The following is a 25,225-nucleotide window of genomic DNA, read 5'->3' on the forward strand; positions in this document are numbered from 1 at the left end:
CTGCAGGGGACCTGATGACGGCTCAGCAGCTAAGAGCACTTCTGCTCCTGCAGGGGACCCAAATTCAGTTCCAAGCACACACACTGTGGCTTACACCCACCTGTAATTCCAGTTCCAAGGGAGAAGACCCTTTACTGGCCTCCATGGGCACTGTACACATACATGGTGCACACACATACATGAGGGCAAACGCTACCACACATTTAAAATATTTTTTAAAGCAACAAACAAGTTGGGGGAAAAGAGCCAGGCTTATTCCCAGGCCTTTAGGCTTGAAAGTCAAGTGCAGGTGCTGACAAACATAACCGAGCCTCAGGACTGGCTTCTGTGTTCATCTCTTTCGGGTCTCCTCTCAGCAAGAAGCCAATTCTCTTCAATTCGACTTGGATTGAGAAATAAATTAGCAAGATCAGAGCTCTCTGACAACAGCTCTCTCTTCCCCATCAAAGATGAGCTGTCTCCACCTGACCCCACTTGACCTCGAAAACCTGGGGTGGTGAGATCTTTCTGGACATCCACAGTTGTGGTCACCTCTCAGGTTGGCTCTGCAGCCTGTGTTATCCCGCCCAGTCCTGATCTCCAAGCCACCGTACCAACCAGTGTTCTATCAAGTTAGCGCCTCGCCTAGGAAGGGCTTTGACTGACTTCAAACAAGACCCACATTCTAAAAAGCATCCAGACCTTAGTTTTCTAAACCAAGTGATGTCATGCAATCGCATGCAAGAGCATCATATGGGCTTTATATCATTAAAAAAATCACACAGCCTTGTAAAAAATCAGACCGTACAAAATGGGGTGGGGGGGAGTGCAATTAATTGCTCTTCAGTTTCCTTCGGATCCATGCTAGATAGAGCAGTTATTGAGTCCCATGTTTCCTTCTATGTCGGTACTTTGAATACACAAGGTTTAAAACACAAATGAGAACAAAGCAGTGTGTGGACAAGCAGGATTTGAGGGCACGAGTCACAAGTTAGACTGGCGGAGCCCCGGTTGCCTCTGGAGACAATGGGACAGGTTGTAAGCGCTGATCCATGTGTACTCATTAATACTGCCTGCAGTCAGCACCAACCCCACGTTTCTGCACTGAGCTCTTTTAAAGCTATTAAAACACCTCTGAGCCATTGGAACCATTTCCAGGTTGGGGGGTTGGGTACACAGGCGCGCGCGCACGTGCGCACGTGCAGGGGTAGGGTGCAGCCAACTTGAGAGGAGAAGCTGCGGCGGGATGTGGATGCCTGTCCTTGGGTCAGCCCCAGCCCTTCTCTCCCCATCTCCTTGCAGCCTTGAAGAATGCCACATTCCAGATCACCCCCGATGTGATCAAAGAGAGCGAGAACATTCAGCTCGGCCAGGACCTGAAGCTATCTTGCCACGTGGATGCGGTGCCCCAGGAGAAGGTCACCTACCAGTGGTTCAAAAATGGCAAGCCGGCACGCATGTCCAAGCGACTGCTGGTGACCCGAAATGACCCTGAGCTGCCAGCCATCACCAGCAGTCTGGAGCTCATTGACCTGCACTTTAGTGACTACGGCACTTACTTGTGCATGGCGTCCTTCCCGGGATCACCGGTGCCTGACCTCAGCATTGAGGTCAACATCTCCTCTGAGACAGGTGGGGGCACTGGGAACTGTGGGGAAGCCCTAGAGGCCCAAAGTATGTGTGTGGTGGGGAGTGGGGGTGGGAGGGACATAGCAATTTGCAAATGGGTGTCTAGCAGGAGGAGGATACTATTTGTTCATGCCATACACACATGTTGTTGCTCTGTGATAGCCAGGCCCCGTGACAGGTCTTGAGGTAGAGTGATGGGAAGAGGAGATGCTGTGTTCCTTGAACTTGGTAGGAAGATGAACCTATTTCAGACAGTTCATGAATAAATGTATCACTGCAAACTGTAATTTGAATGAGATCTGAGGGAGGAACAAGATTATGCTAAGGAAAAGAGAGCCAGAGAAGTCACAGAATCAGCGTATGCAGAATCACTGTGGTAGAGGGAGAGTGCACTGGTCCTCTGGGGGTGGGAGAGGGACGGTGGCCAGGAGGGAGAGTGCACTGGTCCTCTGGGGGTGGGAGAGGCACGGTGGCCAGGAAGGAGAGTGCACTGGTCCTCTGGGGGTGGGAGAGAGTGGCCAGGAGAGTGGAATGGTACAAGCTCAGAGAGGCCATCCTGAAGACTTCTCAGCCATGGAGACTGGAGGTCTGAGGTCAAGGTGTCAGTAGAGTTGGGCTTCCTGGCTGATTGGTGGCATCTTCTCCCTGTTAGTGTCTGTGTCTTAGACTGGATTAGGGGAGATCCCATTGGCTTCAGCCTTAAAAGGCCTGTCTACAATATAGCCACATTTTTTTCATACACTGGCATGACCACATATGGATTTTGAGGGAGCAGAATGCATCCTGTGACAGGCCATGGTGAAGAGTCAGGGCTTTATTCTTATAATAATTATTATAATACGGTGAGTTGGTAATAGGAAATTGAGTGTATTCTTATGAGCCTATGGTTTCTTCATTCACCTCTGTGACTCATTTTATAGTGACAGGATTCCCCCACTGTTTTACTCCTTTATTCTGTGTGGATGTGCATGTGTAGACACGTACTGTGGGGCACGTGTGGAGGCCAGAGCACAACTTGCTGGAGCTGGGTTCTCTCCTTCTACCGTGTAGGTGCCAGGTATCAAACCCAGTTGGTCAGGTTTGGCAGCAAGTGCCTTTACCATGGAGTTACCTTGCCAGCTGGTCACGGGTAACAATTTATCTTCCCATTTTACTGAAGAAGAAGCAAGCCTTAGAAACCTGAGTTTGAGACACTTAGCAATCAGTGGAGCTCGGCGGGGGTGGGGGAGCCCGGCCAAGGGCCTTTGGAGTCTGTGCTTGGCACTGCAGAAAGATGGCATGAGGCCAGAGGGTGGTTGTTGGGAGAGAGCCCTAGAACCTTCTACTGAGAAGCCAGCTGATCGTGGCTGGTGAGTCACGTGACCAACCAGTACACTGCCAACTCTAATCGTTATGAGTATTTCTTCCTTTGACACTTAAGCTCTGGCCTCCACTTCTCTTGGTGGGCAATTAGACCCTCAGCAGACCCTCTCGCCCTGACCGCTGCACACGTGGAAACCCAATGAGACTGGAGAGCGCAGAGGAGGCTTCTAGAAGGGGCCCGAGCAGGACCTCAGAGTAGATGGGAACTCTACAAAGACCACAGATTGATTTTGCAGAGTCCTTTGTGCAAAGCTGTGGCAAACTAAGAACCCACCAGTCCCTTCCTCAGAACTCGCTGTCTGGGCAGGGGAGCTAGGGCCGTTAGGAGAAGGGAGAGGGCAGGGAAAATGCTGGAACTCTTGCTTAGGAAGCCAAGGGGACACAAGCAAAGGAAGGCCAGACTGCCTAGGAAGCCAGAGAGGGCTTTCTGCAGGAGGTGTGTTCCACGTGATTCTTGGAGGTGCCGTGGGATCTGCTAGGTGAGGACATAAACCCAGAAGGGGTACAACAACAACAACAAAAAGAACAGGGGGCTGCCCAGTGTAGGAGACTAGGTGTATCTCGGGTAGGTGAGCAGATTCCTCATAAAATGAGTTACGCAGCTGGGATACTGGGGCACAGATGGGAGCTAAGGCTGGGGGTGATGGGAGGCCAGAGTCGCCTGAGCTTTAACCTCAGCGCCCACTGAGAGGGGGAACTCTTTATCCTGGGGGAGCTCGGAAGTGTCTGACCTAGGGAAGCAGCCTAGGGCTGGTTCTGCTTTGGGCTCATGGGTCCAATGCCTGGAGCACAGAAGCTTCTGGGAACTATTTAAACCTAGAGGGAGATGGGAAATGAACAAACTGGCTCCAAAATACCGAGAGAAAGCTGTGAAATGGAAGCCAATAGATGTACAGATGTTGCCAGGGCACAACTTATATAAACCAGACAACTGGCCCTTCGCCTGGTTTGTATAGTCATTTACGAATAATTGCTTTATAGTTAATTATATTTAATGTTCAATACTTGACATTTAATGATAAACCGTTTGATGTGGGTTAAGACCCAGGAAGGTCTTCTCAGAACCCTCCATTTGGCAGTGTTTTGGGGTGGAGTGGGTTTGACTGTGAACAACAGAACTCTAATAGTGATTTTAGCACTAGGCTGTGGCTCAGCTTCGGTGCCACTGGCCTGTCATGTAGAAGGCTCCGGCCTGAGTGCCCTTCTGAAACCCAGTGTGCTTATTACTTTGGAAGGAGGGCTACAGGATGTTGGAAGTTGAGGGTAGAGTTAAGGTGGTGTGCTAATACTGTAGGCAAGAAAAGCTGAAGGGATGGTTCAGTGGTTGAGGGCACTTGCAGAGGACAAGAATTTGGCTCCCAGCCTCTGCGTGCTTTGGAAATCCAGGGTGGCTCACAACCCTCTATAACTCCTGTTCCTGGGGATCCAGTGCCCTCTTCTGGCCTCCCTAGGCAATGTGTGCATGTGTGCATACACATGCTTACACACATAAATACACACAAACATAAATCTCTAAGAAATGCTGAAGGGGCAGAAGTAATGCTGGGAAGGGAGAGGTTAAAGGTGCTTGAGAGTCTGAAGCAGGAGGGTGAGTTCAAAGCTAACTTCAGCTACATAACAAGTTCAAGGCCAGCTTGGGTGGACTAAAGGAGATCCTTTCTCACCCTCCAACATGTGCAAGAAGAAAAAGAAAAGGCCAGCCTGGTCTACAAAGGGAGTTCCAGGACAGGCTCCAAAGCTACAGAGAAACCCTGTCTCAAAAAACCAAAAAAAAAAAGAAAGAAAAAAAAGAAAGAAAAAGAAAAATAGGACACCCTTTTGTGTGACTGTTAGGGAAGTAGACTTAGGCTGTCTTCAGGGCTCTTTTTGAGCTGGGAGAGCCTGAGGTGGAGAGGATTGGGGAAGGCCAGTCACTGAGCTGTGATCCGAGCATTCTTAGGGACCGTGGGACCCACGGGCTGGATAAGGGGGGAAAGCAGAGCCCCACATCAGGGACCAGGGATCCCTAACTACATCCACCCCTCTCACCCTCCTCCAGTGCCGCCCACCATCAGTGTGCCCAAGGGCCGCTCGGTGGTGACCGTGCGCGAGGGCTCTCCTGCCGAGCTCCAGTGTGAAGTGCGGGGCAAGCCCCGGCCGCCAGTGCTGTGGTCTCGTGTGGACAAAGAGGTCGTCCTGCTGCCCTCAGGGCTGGCCCTGGAAGAGACTCCGGATGGGAAGCTGCGGCTGGAGCGCGTGAGCCGTGACATGAGCGGCACCTACCGCTGCCAGACGGCTCGCTACAATGGCTTCAACGTACGATCCCGGGAGGCTCAAGTGCAGCTGACAGTGCACTGTGAGTCCCCTCCCCAGACACCCAGCCTAGGCCATCCCCACCCCTCCACCTACTGCTTGCACACCTGAAAACTCTTAACGATTCCTCTGCAGAGGCACAGAAAAGCTAAATAATTTGCCTTCGTTTGTACAGCAAGCCTTGGATTTGAACTAGGTCTAGCGATAGTGCTCTAAGTTTCGTGGCTGTGCGGTCTTTAAGTGTTGGTCGAGGGACCCACTGAGCACAATCAGAGGCACAGTCTGGGAAGCATGGCCGGAGGGAACCGCCGGCAGTCTGAGCCTGGCTGTTGTATGAATGAGTTGCGAGTGTGTATCCGCCCCGAGATCCTCCTAGGCCAGGGTCACGGGAATGGGGGACAAATAAGCCACCTCCTCCACGGTCCTACTGACCGCAGCCCTGGTTCCCAGTCCCGCCAGAGGTGGAGCCCAGTTCCCAGGACGTGCGTCAGGCCCTGGGCCGGCCGGTGCTCCTGCGCTGCACGCTCCTGCGCGGCAGCCCCCAGCGCATCGCCTCGGCCGTGTGGCGCTTCAAAGGACAGTTGTTGCCCCCTCCACCTGTTGTCCCCGTCGCCACCGAGGCCACCGATCACGCCGAGCTGCGCCTGGACGCCCTGACCCGTGACAGCAGCGGCAGCTACGAGTGCAGCGTCTCCAATGACGTGGGCTCAGCCACCTGCCTCTTCCAGGTCTCCGGTGAGAGTCCCCCGCCTTCCCGCCCACGCCCACCTGGAGCCAGGCTCCACCCGCTGTGGCCCTGCCACTCCTAGCTGGGCTTCCCTTTCAGTCCTGCTTCTGCCATCTTAGGCATTCATCTTCCAAGACTTGTCCATACCAGGTGTAGACCCCGCCCCGCAGAGCCCAGATCCAATCCTTGACCTCTTCTCGAAGGCCCGCCCCCTCAAGATCACGCCCCTCCATCCCTGTGCTTTCTCCCGGAGGTTTCCAGCTAGTGAGGGTTTGGTACCTTTCTTTGGCTTCCTACAGCCACGTCCCTTTCAAACCAGTCTCTGCAAACGACCACCATAGATTTAGACCCCTTCAGCCTCATCCATTCCAGTGCTTCTGTCCTTCCGACCCCGCTCACACTCAAGACTAGGGCCCGGTCCCATCTCAGTCTCTAGCTCTTCCTCTATGGTTCTTGACCCCATGGTCCTTGCTTGACCTCAGAGGCTGCGGATAGGGGAAACCATTGGGTATCCCGCTTGTAGCTTGAAGGGTAGAAGATGCCCCTAAAAAGCTGAGGAATGTCGGGGTGAGGCTTGGCTGGCCCAACACAATCCTCCCCAGCCCTCCTTCCCCTCCCTCCCCCAGTTGCCACCCTAGAGGTGCAGGCTGCTGGGTGCTCAGACATCCTTCTCAGCCTCTCCTTTGCATTAGGCCTCTCCCCATGAGCCCACAGGGCTGCTGATGGGCCAGGATGGGGTACAGCATGGTGGGGATTGCTGAGAGAACCTAGGGTAGTAGACAGGCTGCCAGGGTGGCTAGTGGCCTCTCATTCTCCTCTCCATTTTGAGAGCCACCTTCCTGCCAGATCTGGTGGCAGTGAGCCTGGGAGACCTGTTTCCCTATTGGTTGGCACCCCCAGATTTCTCAATAGTCCCTCCAAGGCACCGGGTGGCCCCTTTAATTCTTGAACCACTTAATCCTCTCCATAGCAGGGCTAGAGTTGCAGGTCCCAGGCCCCTCCCCACCCACTCAACTTTGCCAGTCAGAGGCCCTGTGACATTTCCCACCTCCTTCCCTTTCCCTGTTCCCCCATTTTCCCTGTCTCCTGACCTTTTGACCTCCACCCACCATTTCTTCTTTCTTCCCTCACTATATGCTTCACCCTCGTCTTTACCAATCTTTCTGTTTCTTCCTTGGCCCTTCCTTGCTATTCTCACCGACAACCCCTCTTGGAATTTACAATCACCCTTCCGTTCCCGCCTCACCTGCATCCTCCCCATCCCCTCTCCTCCCAACGCCAACTCTCCTCACGACACCCCTTTCTCTTTGTCGCCCCCACCTCTGACCAACCCCTTCCCACGGCTCCTCTTCCCATCTCTCTCCCACCTCCACCCTCCACGGCCCCGTGCCCCCTCCCTGCCCTCTCAGCCAAAGCCTACAGCCCGGAGTTTTACTTCGACACCCCCAACCCCACCCGCAGCCACAAGCTGTCCAAGAACTACTCCTATGTGCTACAGTGGACGCAGAGGGAGCCAGACGCTGTGGACCCCGTGCTCAACTACAGACTCAGCATCCGCCAGGTGGGCCAGGGGCGTGAGGCATGGCCAGTGGGGTGCGGTTATCATGGCGGATCCTGGAAATAGGGACGGGAGGAGTTCCTGGACACAGCCCTTCTGTCTAGGCAACTTCTCTGAAGCAGAGGAAGAGTCTGGATGTAGCAGCCAGAGCCGAGAGCCTCTGAGCACACTGTGTCCTCCGTACTGTCCCTGGGCACAGCTGAGAGCCACACACAAGACGGCTGGGTGTGGTCACTATGGCTCCTAGAGTGAGCATCTCCTCTGGTACCCAGGGCTGAGAGCAGGAGCTCTGCGGGGGACAGCGCCCTGTATGCTGGCTGCTCTCATGCCTGCCTGGTTCCGTCTATGTGGTCCTGCCCTGCCCCAGCGGCAGTAGTGGGAGAGGAAGACTGTGTACTCTTGGGGACAGGGCCTGGGAACAGGAGCAGAGCAGGAAAAGAATTTAGTGAGATTACAGCTCTTTTGACCTTCATTTGCTTATCTGTGAAGTGGGGGTGACTATTTCATCTCACAGGATTGTTGTTTTGAGTATTAGATGACTAATGATGCCTAAGCACTTTATAGTGCCCAGGACACACTAATTGTCCCTTACCTGTTGCTATAGTAACCATTATATATCCTTGTCAACATGGTGACAGCCCTGGAAGGGGGCCTGGGACAGCAAATTGCCCCATCTCAAAGATGGGGAAGCCGAGGGCCGATGTCCCAGACTTTTGCTCTTTCTGCTCCCCTGAAGCATTCCAGGGTCTGTGGGTATCTGGGAACTCTCCTGTATTCACAGCTGAACCAGCACAACGCCATGGTCAAGGCCATCCCGGTGCGGCGTGTGGAGAAGGGGCAGCTGCTGGAGTACGTCCTGACTGATCTTCGTGTGCCCCACAGCTATGAGATCCGCCTCACACCCTACACCACCTTCGGGGCTGGTGACATGGCTTCCCGAATCATCCACTACACAGAGCGTAGGTGATGGTGGTGGCAGCAGCTCTGGCGGTAGCAGGAGGGGTGGGCCCGTTAAATATACCCCTCCTAGATTGCCCTTGAACTTGGGTCACCCCATTGTGCAGGCTTACCATGTCATTACAGACCAGGCCTACTGGTCCCCCGGTCATGGCTCTGAAGACCCTTCCCCTTGACCCCCAGCCTGGGCACACTTTGCACAGCCGTGCACCTCAATTCTGACTTGGTTTCCTTGCTTGCTTTTTCAGCCATCAACTCACCCAACTTATCAGGTAAGACCACAGTCCTTAACTTCCCCTACCTGTTAGGAACATAGAGACTCTCCTGTTGGGATATGGGGACCTGGAGAGGATACTCAGAGAGAAAAATATCTGCTTCCAATGTTTCCATGGAGAAGAGCCAGCAGCAGAGGATGGGGCTGGAGATGCTTCTCAATCAGAGTTTACTCTGGGCTCAAAGACTGCACATTGGTGAAGGGCACTGACTGCCAAAGTGATGGAAAAGTAGGGCTGTCCTAATTTCATCTGTTCCTGCGATAAAAACCCCTAAACAAAAAACAACTTGGGAGACAGGGAGCAGGGGGCTAGTCTGCGATGCGGCTCCTGCGAGGGACCTCTGTGCAGAACTCACAGGTTGTCTGAATCTGTAGAGGAGCATCGTTATTTCTTTATTTTCCCGGCTTCTGACAGAAATTTAACAGGCTCCTTAATGATGAGTGTAGACAACAAACCCCTGCAGAATAATCAGTACCTGTTACTTTATCATCCGCGGATACCCGCGTCGCCTTACAGTTGTTGCAGACATCTGTAAATGTCACTTTCAGTCATTAGTATTACAGAACCACAGTAGTTATTAGACCTAGCTAGATCTTGTGATCTAATTATATAATAAAGAGGGTCTGTTATTATATAGTGGATTACAAGAATATTTTGACAACTGTGTTTCAATATAATTGATTTCCTTTGAAGTCCCTGCGCATTTTATTGTATGTGTCTAGAATCATTATTCTGGAAGGCAGTCTTAAACCAGAAGACTGTGGCAGGAAGTCCTGTTCCTGAATGAATTTGTCCTGGACCCCACTGCCTGATCTCTCTGGCCCTGAAGCCCTGGACCCATTACTTAGATTATTTAAAGGTGGCTTAGGGATGTTAAGGGGAGGGCAGGATAGAATAGACAGGGGCTAAGGCTGAGTCCCTTTGTCCCACCCCTATGCAGACAACACCTGCCACTTTGAGGATGAGAAGATCTGCGGTTACACTCAGGACCTGACAGACAACTTTGACTGGACGCGGCAAAATGCTCTTACCCAGAACCCCAAGCGCTCTCCCAATACCGGCCCCCCTACTGACATCAGTGGCACCCCTGAAGGTGAGGACATGGTCTGTTGTATGGAATAGAGCATGGCCTCTTGGGGAGGGGAAGGAGACACATACAATCCTCGGGGACCCTCTAAGGGAGACGGAACTCTGGCCTGGTTGAAGGTCAGAAAGGAAGAAACTGTCCGCAGAGCTGGGCCCTGCTGAGCTCTGAGCAGAGTTCTGCAAGGTTGGGTGGGGAGCCTCGGTGGAGATGGACTTCAGCAACTTGCGGTAGCTCTGAAGACCAAGCAGGGAGGAAATCAGCTACAGAGGCGGGGTGGCTGGGGAGAGGTTGCTAGTACACCCCCCACTTCCACTGCAGGCTATTACATGTTCATCGAGACATCCAGGCCCCGGGAGCTGGGGGATCGTGCAAGGTTGGTGAGTCCCCTGTACAATGCCAGCGCCAAGTTCTACTGTGTCTCTTTCTTCTACCACATGTACGGGAAACACATCGGTGAGTTGGAGACCGTGATATTGACTGTGTGAGCTGTCTGGGGAAGATGAGGGAGCCACAGAAGGCTCGGGACTTCCCAAGGAGGCCTAAGCTTCTCAAGTGGGCTAACCTGGGAGTCGGGGTGGGGGACTGTGGGCAAGTGGAGCTGAGGATGGAGAATACAGCTTAGCTGTTTTGACTGTGCATTGGCTGCTTGCCAGGTACTGGGATCCATGTAATTCAGAGAGGTTAAGCGTTTCCTCAAGACGGCATAGCTCAGTGACGTGGGTCTGATTTCCCTGAAATCTTAAAACACAACATCAGAAAGGTGTTTCCTCCTGAGCCATTGAGAAGTGCTGCTTCCTAAGTGTGATATAAGGACCACCAGATGGGGAGAGAGGGCTGGGGGAAGCATCACTTTTCAGTCCTGAGCTCATCAGCACGGCTGCTGCTACCATAGCTTCTGCCGGGTACCAGCATCCGTCCCTCTGTTGCGGGAGATGGACAAGTCTCTGTTCCTCAGCCTAGGGGACAGGCAAATCTGACTGCTAATGGCATCTGATAGGAGTTAGTGACCACTGTGGTAGTGGAAGGACAGCAAATGATGAGGAAAACAGGGTCTGTGTAGAGGCTGGGCTTGGAGACTGTCGAGAACGCTAAGGCTGTTTAATGAACTATTTGTGCTGGGTGTGGCCGCGCATGCTCTTGATCCCAGCCCTGGGAGGTTGAGTCAAGGGTCAGTTTGAGGCCTGGCCTACAGAGCCAGCCAACCAAGCCAGCCAGGACTACATAGTGAGACCCTGTCTTAAATATTTTTTTTAAACCTACGGAAGAGCTAATGTATTTTACAGGGACTGACAATTGTGCAGTAAGAGTCTCCTGCTCTTCTTCGTCCTGCCGCCACTACAGAAGGCAGTAGGCAGTACACGGAGCCTCTCTCCCCACTGTTTTATACTCTGTTTTTACACTCACTGCTTCCCTCTGGGCCATCCGTCATCCTGGCACTCCTTCCTTATCGGTCCCTTGCATGCCCCTCCCCCCTGCATAGCAGAGGGGTGGCTTTAAGGTTCACCCTGGAGAAGTTTCCACATAGCGGGAGGAGGGTCCTGCCAAATGGACCCTCCAGGACGGGATGAGATGGAGGATTCTGCACTCATGGAACACTGCCCCCACCCATCTCCTCAGACCAGCACTGTGGCTGGGTCTGGACTCTGTGAGAGGTTCCCCTGGGGTGAGGAAGATGGCTGACCCTGGCTGTTTGCCCTTGGTTCCATTTAGCTTCATAGCAGTCAATCCATTCTGGCGTCCCTAGTCTTAGCTGTGAGCCACCTCAGTCCCAGGCAGATGCAGATGGTGGGTCACTGTCAGCGTGGTATGGTCCTGAGCGTCCAGGTGTCGGGGGGGGTGGGGGGTGGGGGTGGGGGGACGGGCACAGAGGGTATAAGCCTGGCGGATTAGAGAGAAGCCTGAGGGGACAGGCTCTGTGACCACAGACCTTGTCCGGGCTTCCCAGGAGTGGAGCAAACACCGGGCAGCTTTGAGGCCAGCTAAGGATGACTCTCATCGTTAGACCTGTGGGTCAGGAGTGAGCTATTTGAGAGGTTGAACGCATGCCGCCCACGGACAGAACTATCCAACTGTGAGAGACTCTATCCCAGATCATGTTCCTCCTCTGCCCAGGACCCTCTGACCCTTCCTGTCACCATCTTCAGGTCTCCCATCACCGGGCACAGCTCTAACCCCTCTCTGGTCTTATTTGCTGCCGCCTGACGCTGGTGCCCATCCCTTGCTTGAATCGTCCAGGCACATTCCTGCCTCTGAGGGCTTTGCTCAGAAACATCCCTGGCCTGGAATGTTATTTTCTCCTTCACTCGGGTCTCCTGGGGCAATCCTTCACTACCCTGCCCAACACAGCTGCCCTTCCCCTTCGTCGAATTGCTTTTTGTTTTGCCTGTTTGTTTGCAAGCACGCGTGGGTCTGTGTGTGTGCAGCTGTGTGCGGAGTCAGAGATCGACCTTGGGCTTGCTTCTCTCTCAAGTTCCACCTTATTTTGCTTTTTGTTTTGTTCTGAGGTTGAGTCTTTTTCTGTAGCCCTGGCTGGCCTTGAGTTCACTGTATAGACCAGGCTGGCCTCAAACTCACAGCAATCTACCTTTCTTTGCTTTCTGTTTACTGGGGTTAAAGGCGTGCGCCAGAATACCCTGCCAACCTTAATTTTTTGAGAAAGGGTCTATTGCTGAGCCCAGAGCTCACTGATTCCACTAAAGAGATGGCGTCACAGTTAAAAATAGTGGCTGTTCTTGAAGAGCACCCTGGGTTCAATTCCTGACACCCACATGATAACTCAGAATGGTCTGAGACTCCTGTTTGGGGGCATCTGAAACCTCTTCTTGCTCCGTTGGGAGACGCATGTGCGGCGCACGTGCATGTATGCAGGTCAATACTCATACACACAAAATAAAAATGAATCAATCTTTTGAAAAGATTGTTTTTGAGACAGGGTTTTATGTAGCCCAAGCTAAACTCAAAATTGTTCTGCAGTTGATGGTTTGTAAGGATCCTGAAAAACATTGGCTCTGGGCCTTGCTGAAGCCAGGGTAGCCATTTCCTGTTCTGCGGGTACAAGCAGCCATCCTCTTAGGGGCCCATGCTGAAGGGATAAGTTCTTGTCAGCCTTGAGCCTTTAGCATGTCCCCCAGGTCTAGCTTTGCTGTGTAGCCCCCACCCCCACACTCACTGTGCCTGGCAGCTTTGGGCACCAGCTGTCCCTAAACTTTGTGTCTCGTCAGCTCTTCTTGGTCCCAGCCAACTCCTTTCATCCAAGGCAGGTAACATTTGGTGACTCTCCCCGCAGTGTGGGGAGGGAGGGGTCTGTCTCTCTGGCATCACAGATGGTTCAGCTTTGTGAGCAACGCCACGGAAATGCCAGCCACCAGGTGCCTCTGAAGATGGATTTCCCTTTCCTATAGAGCCAGATCTCTTGTGCCATGGGAGTGGTCGAGAAGGGCTGAAAGAGACGTCCAGGGGGCACTGATGGCACCTGTGTGGCCTTTAGGATACTGCAACCCGCTGCTGTCTGAGTACCCCCAGCACTCTGGGATCGCAGATCCCCAAGGCTGCAACAGATGGGTCAGAACCCCAGGCTTGCTCTGAATCTCACCATAGCCGTGTAGTTCTCGTTCATGTCTTTAAATAAACTCATTCTGTGTTGCAGTGTTGTGTTTTCGCTTTGTCATAGCATCATGGCTCAGAAGGCTAGATTTACCCAGTGTGTAAGACATTCAAATAAGGAGCTGGGGAGATGGCTCAGTGGTAAAGTATTCGCTGCTCAAGCATGAGGACCTGAGTTCAAATCCGTGGCACCCACGAGAAAGCTGAGTGGCGGTGTACAACTGTAACCTGATGGGACTGGGGGGTTGGGGGCAAGACGGGCAAATCCCAGACGCTTGCTACCAAGCCAGCTGTCAATCAGTGAGCTCCAGGGTCAGTGTACAAAAAGATGCTAGGAAGACGCCTAATGTTGACCTCTGGCCTGCACACACATGCACACGCACACACACATGCATACACACACATACAAACACATACAAAATAAATCTCTCTATATATAATTTTTAAAACTATACAATAAATTAAAAATAGTCCCTTTCTTCACCCCAGTAACCATGTTCCGTCTAGGTGTGCTCTTGTGCGCTGAGAATCTCGTCTAGGATGAGGTGATGGTGGGGGGTGGGTGCCTGTTCTGGGATGGTTTCCCTCCTGGATGGGGATGGCAGTGTGTGTGCATGCATGTGTGTGTGTGTGTTTGTGTGTGCGTGCGCTCGCATGTGCACGTGCGCACACACACACACTCCAGGCCTGATTCATTGATTACACGGAAGAGAAAGGAGAAAAGGAAGGAACTCTGCAGGCTGGTCTGGGCACAGGAACAGGTTCCATTATGCAGGGTAGCGCTGTGGGCATTGGTGAGGGAGGGAGGGAGAGGCTGGCTTAGGGGAGACAAGGAAGCCAGGATGTCATTGCCAACCTCACCATGCTCTCTCTTCTCCTGCCACAGGCTCTCTCAACCTTCTGGTGCGGTCCAGGAACAAAGGCACTCTAGATACACATGCCTGGTCCCTCAGTGGCAACAAGGGCAATGTGTGGCAGCAGGCCCATGTGCCCATCAACCCCAGTGGGCCCTTCCAGGTGAGTGGCTTGGCGAAGGTCTCGTGCAGGTTCCTGGGAGTTAAGGCAGGGGATGGGGACTTCCAGGTAGCCTGAGGTGGAGGGGTGGGGAAGCTCTGCTGCCAGGCCCAACTTCCCCAACCCTTCCCCCACTCTCTGACCCCACCCCAGATTATTTTTGAGGGGGTTCGAGGCTCGGGCTACCTGGGGGATATTGCCATAGATGATGTCACTCTGAAGAAGGGAGAGTGCCCCCGGAGGCAGATGGATCCCAATAAAGGTATGTGACTTGAAGTGGGTTGGGGATGGGGGGTGGGGGCTGCTAGGGAGGGGTTTAGGGTGCCTGGATGACAGGAACGTTCATGAGTGCCCACTTGGGTACCACACTGAGTCAGGCTGTGAGGGAAATGAAGAACTGACAGGGGCCACCGGCCCTGCCTCCCCTAAGCTTGCTGACTTGTCTGTAGTCTGCACCCATGACCCAGGCGTCTCCAATACCGATAGCTCCCGTGGACTGAACAGGACAGAAAGCTGCAGCAGCAGGCTTCGCTTAATGCTCCTGGCAGCTCCCAGGATATCAAATACTATTAGACCCATTTTATAGGTAAAAAAACTGAGACCCACTGAGGTCAAGTCCTTTGCTCTGTGTCTTGTAAGCATGAACAGCAGCATGCCGAGTTAACCCCCGTAAATGTGTCTATGGGAACTGTGTGAACTCCTCCTACCTTCAGGCTTCCTTCACCCCCTGAAGGGAAGAAGCAGAATCGTGAGGCCTCTCATGGTCTAGCCCTCTGTCCCTCCCTGCCCCTGCTGGAACTAACCGGAGCTCTGGCCTGGTTCTTCTCTATCTTGTGTCACAGTGGTGGTAATGCCAGGCAACGGAGCCCCCGGCCTGCCCAGCCTGCAGCTTTGGAGACCCCTGGCTATCTTCCTCTTGGCATTGCAGAGATGATGAGAGCTGTCTGGCCCCCACCCCACCCCGCTCCGGCACACCAAAGTGTCCACATCGTACCAAAGACTGACCCCTGCCAGCCGGGGTGCCCAGGGGCGGGGCCGGCCCGCCAGGGAGGGGGCCTTCATTGGCTACAAGGATGAGCGGAGAACACGGACAGTGGCCGGGCCAGGCTCTGATGGTTGTTCAACACACGCACACACTCACACACTCACGCTCACACACACAGATATATTAAAGCACAAGTTTCTAGCCAACCTGCCAGCACCTTCTTTACTATGGAGACAAGGGACTTACCCGAACGACACCTCCGTCCGACACCTCCAAGGACCTCGGTGCGACACTGGCCTCATCCTGGCTGCACTGCACTGTTTCTGACCTTGCCCCGTCCCCCGATTCAAGGCCGAACTCCAGCCCAGAGGCTTGGCAGAGGGAGCCAGGTGTGGGCAGACCCATCAGGCTTGTGTGTCTGGAGGTCACAGGGCTCACAGGCAGGCCAGGTGGGACTCTATGAGCTCTCTGTCCCTCGTTCAGCGTGGCGACAGGCTGGATGGTTGAGGCACCGGTCAACTCAGATCCCTTGCCTGTCCCTGAGATGTCATCTTCCCCGCCCCACTGTGCCCACTTGAAAGGGACCCCACCACAGGACTTAGGGGTGGGCAGTGTGAGGATGGCTCCCCCATCCTTCCCCAGTTCAGATGGTCCCAGCTTCCAGAGAAGCTGGTGATACAAAAAGTAGTGTCCATGTCAGCTTCCCGGGTGGAGCTTGGCTTTGAGAGGAACAGAGTCCCCTTCTGTGATCCCACGTTCCCACAGAGTGGGGCCCCTGTTTCTTAGGTATGTAGTCTCCTGGGGGGTGGGTCTGGAAGGAGGGGGCCGCGGAGAGGACAGAATGCTGTCCAGTCAGCTGTGGAGCAAGGGGGTGATGGATGGAGGTGGCTGTGTCTCCTTGTTCCCTGTGAGCTGGGAAGAGCACTTTGTCCTTGGAACTTGAAATTGATGAGATAGGATCTAGAACTTTCCTCTTTGGTTCCCTTTACCCCTTACCCAGTTTCCATGGGAGAGAGGAATCCTAGCCCCTTCTGCAATGAGTCTATGTACCCGTGCATGTGGTGTGACTGTGCGTCTGTGTCCAAGTGTGTCTGTATGCGTGTCTCTGCGTGTGTAAGAGTGTGTGTGCCCATCCGTGTCTGTGTAGCACTGTGCACAACTCTGGACAGGCATGTACAGGAATATGAGGCTGAGTTCAAGCCCAGTCTCTGTGGGTGACTGACAGTGTGCATTTTTCATCTTAATGACGCGGTGTGTTTGTGGGTGCTGGCCCTATTTGCAATCTCAGACTGCCTGCTCCAGCCTAAATCTTGCATCTCCTCTGGTGACAAAGGACTTAGAGACGACCCTATTGAAGGCTAGCCCCTCGGCTGGAGGCACGGCACAGGGCTCTTCCTTGTGCATTCTGGGGGGACAGTTGCAGAGAAGAGGCTGGAAACCCCCGCCCCTGCCTCCCAGCAGCACCGTGGCACCAGGACACACTGAGGATCAGGACCCTTGCTGCCCAGCCCCCAACTCCACCTGGCCTGTGTCCCCGTCATCAGCATCATCATGGCTGCTGGGTTGCCAGGCCAGGCTACAGCTGTACCTTCTGGTACCCGAGCAGCGTGTCTGCCTTCCTGGCCCCTTCGAGGCCTCTGTCTGAAGTGAGTTGCTCTGGCTTCCAGAGCACGCTTCCATGGCATCTGCCTGGTATTGCTCCTTAATTGTCCCATCTGTGCGGAGTCTGTTGCCCCTATCTAGACTGTGAGCCCCTCCCCCTCTGAGCCCCTCCTCCATTCTTGCTGGTGTAAGGGAGACTAGGGTGAAAACCAGGTGGAATGGATCCCACAAACCAGTGGTCCCTGGCCCTGGCTTTAGAACTGACCTCCAGGGTCTTTTAAAAGTACAAGTGCTTGGGCCTCAGCCTGGGGGTGGGGGTGTGATTCAATGGCATCAGAATGCAGCCTGGCATTAGAAACATTGAGGAGTATCTTAGCATAACCCGAGACGGGAAGCTCGGATCCTCTCAACTCCAGGGCCATCCTGGAGAAACAGCTCCACTCCTTCCTCCTTGAGGCTCCCACCCCACCCTAAGCCTGCTCCCCCACATCTACCCATTGTCCTGACTGCTCTATATCTCAGAGCCAGGATACAGGAATGCGTAGTATGCATTCCCATATTCCAGAATCTTCCCTATGGTGAAAGCAGCCATGTATGAGGGTGTGTGGCCTGAGATTACAAAGCCTGTCTGCTAAGAAACCTACCTTCTTGTGCAAGTGGGTAAGGCTGGGGTGTGCACGTCTGTGTGAGCCGTGGCATGCAGGGCTTGGGGTGTCAGGTGTGTGTGTGTGTTGGAAGTACTCAGGTGTACGCAAGGCTGAGTGCCGAAGTGTAACTGTAGGGTAGGAGCTTTGTGCATGTGGTGCCTGTGAATCCGCTTTTCTATATGTCCTATGGGTCAGTGTTGGGATAGGTGGCCTGTGACCACCCCGGGAGGCTGACGGGATCTAGCTTATCTCTTCAGTGGCAGCCTCACCCTCTGTGTTGAGGGAACTGAGGAAAGTTGTGGCCTTAAAACAAGGATCCCAGAGTCATTTCTCAGGGGTTTGGGGCCCTTTTACCCCAGCCCCTGCAGATTAGTGTCTGGGGGAGAAAGGGATAAGGGACTGAATAGCAACCGATGGGAAGTCTCAGCTTGACCACCCTGCCCCTGGGACCACACCACAGGCAAGCTCCCGGGGATGCTATACGCCATTCATCCGAAGACCAAGACTGCTCCTCCTGGCACATTCCTCCCCTTGGTCCTTTCTCGTTCACTCTTTCTCCTGTTCTCTGAAAGTACCTGTTCAGGCTAGTAGAGCCAGGATGAGCCTCAGACAAGCCGGCCTTTCATGGCACAAATGCAGAAGCTGGAACAGAGAGGGCAGGGATGGCACAAGCCTTGGAAACCTAGTGCTACAGCCCTGGGGGCATTGTCCCACTGGCCTTTGCTCCTGGGAAACTCTTACCTGACTGACTAGCTATAGGCGACTGAGCGGAACGGACCCTTCTCTGCGTGCCTTCAGTGCTGCTGGGCCTGTCACACATGCGACAGGTGTCGTGAGGATTTTTGAAGTGAGAAACCATCTCCCTGTCCTGTTCTGGCCTCTTCTCCCAGGCCACAGTCACTCCCAGCCCGTGGACAGCAAGGGTACAACATGGAAGCTGTCATTCTCTGTCAACATTGGCTGCAGCCACTGCTCCTCCCACAGGCTCCAGACAGAGGAGACTCTGTTTCCCCACTGCCCGCTGCTGTCAGCACAGGAGGCTGGGCTGGCAGCCAAGGCTGGCAGATGCCAGTGTCCTCATCCTCCTGACGTCCTCCCCAGGACCAGGAAGGCTGCGGAGGACGAGCAGTATCCTTGGGTTTTCCTCTGCTTGGACAGCTCCATGGGGCAGGAAGGGTGGGTTTCCAGGGAACAGCCTAGGAGTGTGAAGCGTGAGCCTGTACTAGAGAGTTCCTACGGGCTATTGGCTGAGCTTAGATTTTGGCTGCATTCTGTCCTGTCAGTGCTGTGTGTGTGTGTGCGCATGTATGTGTGCGTGTGTGTATGTGTACATGTGTGTGCATGCACGTGTGTGTGTATCTGTGTGTGTCTGTGTGTGGGGGCAGAAGGACCACTCTTTTCTGGAGATCTCTTGACCTTTAGCACTGGAAGGGATCTTAGAGGCATCTAACCTGGAGTGCCCATTGTACAGGTGAGAAAACTGAGGTTCAGAGAGAAGGCACCTGCCCATCCCCATCCCTCTCCCTTCCATGTGTGGCCTGCCTTCATTGCCCAGGGGCCCTCTTAGAAATGCTCTCCCCCTCCTAGCAGCTTCCTGCCCTCTACCCAGACACCTCATCTCCCCCATCTCAGCCCAGTTGGGCAGGAGGTGGAATGCCCTAGGACATCCCCAAGCACCACCACCCCTTTCCTGCTCATCAAGCCCTTATCCCCAGCCCATAAGGGACAGGAAAGAGAGGACTGTTCCAGTCCTGGGGCCTCACAGATGCGGGGAAAGTCAGCCCTTCCTCAGATTCCCAGGTCCACGTCTGCCCCGCCCATCCTGCCACTGAGGTAAAAGCACAACAGGAGACCCCCCCATTCACGGGTGACATGCCTTGGGGTCGTCTTTGGTCTCACGACCCTGCCTCACCCCTTTGCCTTGCTCTCTGTCTCCACCCAGCCTCTGTTCCCCATTGCCCATCTTTCTCTCTTCCACAAACCCCAAAATGTAACCTCTAGTCACGGCCGCGATTGTTTCAATCAATAAAAACACAGTGTTCTAGAACTCAGGGCCAGCCTGCGTGTGTTGGGCTTCAGGGAGGGAGAGCAAGGGGATGGGATGGGCAGGGGCAGTCTTTCCTCGCTTTGCCACCTGTCACTGTGCCCTACACAGAGGACACCCGTTGCTGTCTGCCCAAGGCAAATTCTTATTCTGGTCATTTGCTGCAGAGACAAACACTGTGTCCAACTAGTGGGAGAGACAGACATGGAGCTCAGACCATCACCAGGAAGTGTATCATGGAAACAGAAGGCTGTCAAAGAGTTTGGGTTTGGGGCTTCAGGGAAGACATACCTTTTCAAAAGAAGCATTTGGTTAAGTGTGGAACAGTTTGCGATCCCCAAACATGAGAAGCAGTAGATCTTGAGTTTGAGGACAGTCTGGGCTACATCAGAATGAGTTCATGGCCAACTTGACAATTTAGTGAGACCTTGTCTTAAAATGTTTTTAAAAATAGCATGTGTTGGGGGATTGTGGAGTGAAGGTTCAGATACAAGACCTCACATTGTTCTGGCCAAAGATGCAGGTTCAGGTCCCAAACCTGGGGTGACTGATAAACCACCTGGAATTCTAGCTCCAAAGGATCTGGTGCCCTCTTCTGGACTCTGCAGGCACCTGCACTCACATGTGCATATACCCACACATAGACACACATGCATGTAATTAAAAATAATTTTTTTAATGCTGGAATATAGCTCTGCGGTAGAGCACTCTCCCCAGATCATCACAGTAGCCTTTCCTATTGTTCTAGGACTGAAGACCTGCGAGGTCTGTCAGTCCCGTCAGCTTCTTCCTCTGTTCTCCTCAGGAGAGGCTTGCTGAGGTCACAGGACAGGCAATGGCGAGCAAAACCCATACTGCCATGAGTGAATGTCCACATCTGGATGGGTGTCATGAATGTCCACATCTGGATGGGTGTCATGATAAGGGCTGTAGTGAGACCAGGGAAGCAGTGGAAAGAGTCTATCTTGTTAGTTATTTGCAATGGCTGGGGTGGGTAGAGTCGCCAGGCCCATGTTACACACAGGGAAACTGAGGCCTCACAAGGCAACAAGCTAAGGACTCTCCGCCTCTCTGGAGCTTTATCAGTGCTCATCATAGATACCTTCTTGTGAACACACCTGGATGGAGACTCATAGCTTGGGTAGTCTGACTCACAAGGAGCTAGAAGATGCAAACTCCTGAGAGTCTCACACACACGCATGCACAGACGTGCACACACACAAGCACACATACAGATCAAGAGGGCCAGACACTGAAATGCCCACAGAAGTTGGGTTGTGACAGAGAAGGTGTCCTGTGTTATAGGGGCTTCTGGGCTCCAGGCAGAACTGAGAGCTGAGGCCATCGGCTATAGAAACTTCTGGCTCCTGTGGTGAGGTAAAGATGGTCTGAATCCCTCCTCACACTTCCTGTGGAGGCAGGGTCTGACTCCCTCCCCTCCAGTCTGCACTGGTCTTAGCAATTCTTTTGTACAACTGAATGTGACTTTCAAAGCCGCTTCAGCTTGGGCATCTTGGAATGTCCTGTCCCCGAGCCACCATGTATCAACTCTCATGAGGCTACCAGGAGGCATGGAGTTCCCCCCTCCCACCCCAACCATCCCAGCTGGGACTGGCCTGCCAACCATTTCTGCCAAAGTACCAGGTGATGTGATCCAAGACCATCACTCCAGCAGATGCGGTTCGGGGCACATCTGCCTGAATTTCTGATCAGCTCGTCATGGAATATAACGTGATGTTCCTGAGGTAGGGGCTCGCTCGCTTGTTACAAGTGCAAGGGTTAATCTGGCCTGTGTGTTTCGTCATCTGTACTCCATCACATCCCCTCTGAGCATAGCCCACCCACACAGTTCCTCTCCTGACTCATGTCAGCTCCCTCAGACTGGAGCCAACCAGGTACCAGGACCTCCGCTCCAGTTCCCCTACATGAGCGAGCTTCCTGGCAGCTAACAGCACCCAGTGACTCAACCTCTCAAGAGAAATGGCTGCTGGATGCCTGCTGTTTTACATCCAGCCACACACACACACACACACACACACACACACTCACATACACACTCAGTTGAGCAACCTGTTGACTAGCTGCTGGCTGACATGTGCCACCTCTGATCTAATCAACTGGGCTGAAGAAAGGGGTCGTGGGTGTACAGCATGGCTAACATGGGGGCTACCATTTTTAGAGGGCTCTTGGGTAGACCCTCTTAAAAAGGCAGAGAGGGGGCAGGTGGGTCTCATAAGTCCTTTCTTGTCCACCCTTCCTAAAGTGGCCATCCATTCCAGGGTCACTCTTGTGTGGTGTGTGTACTGTGAACGTCTTCCAGTTGACCTTGGCCAAGGCCCAGCAGGTCTCGATACCAGGATGCAGGCAGGTGAGGTCACTTGAGGCACAGCCCTGATGGCTCATGCTAACTGTTGAGTGAGAGACTTCTGGGGAAGGGCGACACACACACATCTATTCACCTCAGAAAGGGAACCCATGACAGACCAAAGAAACAAAGGTATAAAACCCAATTTGGTGAAGGAATGAGGTTTCTGTTTGTTTGTTTTGGGGGGGAGGAGGAGCATGGGTGAGAGGTTACTCAGAGGAGCAGGCATGACTCAAAAGCAGCTGCACCACCGAAATGCTCACCCCGAAACTGGTGATGACTGGAGAAAGTTGCCACCTGGAAACTCTCAGCACAGCGTGCGGGCAGCTTCACAGTCCAAGAAAATCTCCCCTCTGCAGCCGCTGGGTAGTCTCCCCCTGCGGTTGTGCTGTTTCCCTAAAGCTGGGGAGAGCCGTGGAGAATCTTCCAAGTTTCAGCTTTCCCATACACGAGTCCTCCCTTTCCTCCTGAACCTCGTGGGTCTCCCTGTCCCTCCTGGAGAGAATGTTCTACTTCTGAGGACCGTGCCACACGATCGACTCAACTGTTTTAGTTCTGTATTACAGATAAGGCCTGCCAGGTCAGAAAGGTGAGGTGGTCACTAAAGTTAATAAAATTCCAGAGGGGAAAGGTCTGGAGAGCCATCCAGAAGTTTGGCTTTTGGTACAGCATTCCTCCTCAGCCTAATGCTCTGCCGTGTTCCCTCCTGGGGATTGTCATATCTTGCTAACCAGATCCTCCCCAGGCGCGCGTGGGGGAGGGGGAAGGTGTGTGTGGGAGGGGAGCGGAGTCCTTTCCCAGGGGCTTGGGCTCCAGCTTCTGCCGATGGAACTGTCCCCTGCTTCTGCTTCTCTTTTTCTAGCGCCTGACCTTTTTTGCGTATGTCCTTTGTTGAGAGCTCCGCTAACACCTTTTTTAGAAAGAGGCTGGGTAAAAATAAATCCAAGGAAAAAGCCGACACACTTCTCCTTGAAGTCACCCCAAACCCAGGCAGAGGCCTCCCTCCAGCCCGCTTCTCTTGCCTCCAGTTTAGATACATCTTTCCTGGGCATGCAGCCTGACAGTACCCAGCGTGGCTTCCTGCTCTGAGGTCAATTTGGCCGCTCCCTCAGATGCAAGTCCCTGAGTCCATCATTGCATGGACTCTGGCTGTTCAGGTCTCCTCTAAAGACGGGGGCGGGGGTGGGGGCGGGACGACTTCCTGTCCCTCGCAGGTGCCCTGCGGCCTGCCCACCAGTCAGAGCTCAGGGGCATGGACTCTGCACTTAGGAGCCTCACCCTTTGACAAAGCTGCACCGAGCAGGGTCCACTCTCCTATCTGCTCTCATCCCCCACAGCCATCCACCTATTCACTCTCACCTGAGACGCGGGGAGAACAGAGTTGAACATGAATGGGGCAGGCTGAGGTACAGCGACCGTGCAGTGGGCGCTCCCTATGCTGGTCACAAGTGTGCACAATCTATGAATGAGAGAGAATGGCCAACTGGAAAACAGCGTGACCATCGCTACTTCGTGCGTGTGTGTAAATGTGTTCATGTGTGTGCACACATGTGTGTGCTTACACATGGGTGGGTGTACTGTGAGGCCAGAGGACAGCCTTGGGTGTCATTCCTCTGAGCACTGAGCACCTTTTTGTTGTTGTAAGATAGGGTCTCTTGCTGACTCGGAGCCTGCGCAGGAACTAGGCTGGATGGCCAGGGAGCTGCGAAGTCCTCCGGCTCTGCCTGCCCAGGAGAGGGTCATAGACTCACACCCTAGGCTGGGGTGGGAACCCATGTCTGCATGGCTGCAGAATGAGTACTCAGCCATCTTCCCAGCTACTCGCTCATGTTTGTAAAAATGTGCCCAAAGTGTTGTGGTGTGTGTGCATGTGTGCCCCCTAAGATTCTCCCCTGGGATGGGAAGATTGGTGATTACAATAGTGAAAATTCAGAGACACTGAGCCACCCCTCAGCCTTCCACAATATTTGAATATCTCTACATAAATGTGTATAATTTTTAATAACCAAGAAGAAAGTCTTATTTTCTTGAGAAAACAGAAGGCAGACGTCATCGAGGACTATAGATGAAAAGTAAAGGTCACCTTCTGTTCTTTCTATGAGTTCCATAGCTTAGACATCTCAGAGTTTGGGAAGGGGCTTTGAACTTGAGGTCTTTCCTTGCTGGTTTATTTAAAGAAAAAACTATACAAGTGAAAGGGGAGACAGGAAGAGCAGGAGGAGCTGACCAGGGACAGGAAGTAGGGATATTGAGCCAGGTTTTTAATTAATTAGCTAATGAATTGTCTGTATGTATACAGATGGTCACAACACACATGTGTAGATCAGAGGACACCTCTAGGGTGACATTCTCTCCTCTCATATAGGAGGACCTGGGGATTGAACTCAGGACATCATGCTTGGTGGCAAGCACCTTTATTCTCTGAGCCATCTCATAAACCCCCTTGAACCAAGTAAGAGAAACCTCAAAGAGAATCCCCAAATTCCAGGGAGAAACACTAACATGTAGTATTCTGTCCAAAGTGGAGTGCATGTGTGTATGAGACACAGAGGGACTGCAAAAGTGTGCATGTGCATGTACATGTATGCATGCACACAGGTGAGTGTATTGCATGCCTGCAGCTACCTTTCCACTATAATTAGCTCTAAGGCAAGTGAGTAATTAAATGCCCTGGGTTGGTGGTTGCTGCCATCAGAGGAGAAGAGGTCCGGGAAGGAGTGGTGTGTGGGTTGCAGCTCCTACCCTTTCCCTACTCTTTGTCCTTCCCCATCAGCCTCTGGTCTCCTTACCCAGAGTCGAGGCCCCAGAAGGGAGACTGAGGTCTGGGGCCTGGGGAGGAAGACGATGGGACCAGCCAGGGCTCCTGTGCCCTGTGCACCTCACTGAAGCCTCCTTGTGCTCTCTCTCTTTTGGCTGAAAGGTACCAAAGCCCTCAGCTCCAAACGGCAGGAATAAGAGGTAAGGATCAGTCAGCTGCTACTCTGGACCAGATGTCTGGGGAGGAAGGCTAACCCCACCGTTGTGCTTTCCCTGGGAGGCTGAATTGTGCCCACTCTACAGACAGGACTCGGTGAGCAGAGCGGTGTGCAGAGAGGTCGC

At 53.3% G+C, this 25,225-nt stretch overlaps 1 protein-coding gene across 3 annotated transcripts in view; it reads left to right on the plus strand.

The window, feature by feature from the left end:
- Mdga1 (MAM domain containing glycosylphosphatidylinositol anchor 1) overlaps positions 1-19,753 on the plus strand; it is a 57,316-nt gene extending 37,563 nt beyond the window's left edge. For 2 of the 3 annotated variants that reach the window (XM_057794777.1, XM_057794775.1), the window contains 12 exons: positions 1,282-1,611; positions 5,009-5,305; positions 5,713-5,997; positions 7,399-7,550; positions 8,329-8,506; positions 8,753-8,776; positions 9,720-9,872; positions 10,185-10,319; positions 14,356-14,486; positions 14,637-14,745; positions 14,933-15,069; positions 15,326-15,390. In XM_057794777.1, the coding sequence (XP_057650760.1) occupies positions 1,282-1,611; positions 5,009-5,305; positions 5,713-5,997; positions 7,399-7,550; positions 8,329-8,506; positions 8,753-8,776; positions 9,720-9,872; positions 10,185-10,319; positions 14,356-14,486; positions 14,637-14,745; positions 14,933-15,069 (1,931 nt within the window). In that variant the 3' untranslated portion in view covers positions 15,326-15,390. Of the gene's footprint in view, positions 1-1,281; positions 1,612-5,008; positions 5,306-5,712; positions 5,998-7,398; positions 7,551-8,328; positions 8,507-8,752; positions 8,777-9,719; positions 9,873-10,184; positions 10,320-14,355; positions 14,487-14,636; positions 14,746-14,932; positions 15,070-15,325 lie in introns of all 3 variants that reach the window. The other variant, XM_057794776.1, reaches the window with a different exon arrangement.
- The last annotated feature ends 5,472 nt before the right edge of the window (positions 19,754-25,225 follow it).

The sequence above is a fragment of the Chionomys nivalis genome, chromosome 19, assembly GCF_950005125.1.
Source record: "Chionomys nivalis chromosome 19, mChiNiv1.1, whole genome shotgun sequence".
Classification (NCBI taxonomy): domain Eukaryota; kingdom Metazoa; phylum Chordata; class Mammalia; order Rodentia; family Cricetidae; genus Chionomys; species Chionomys nivalis.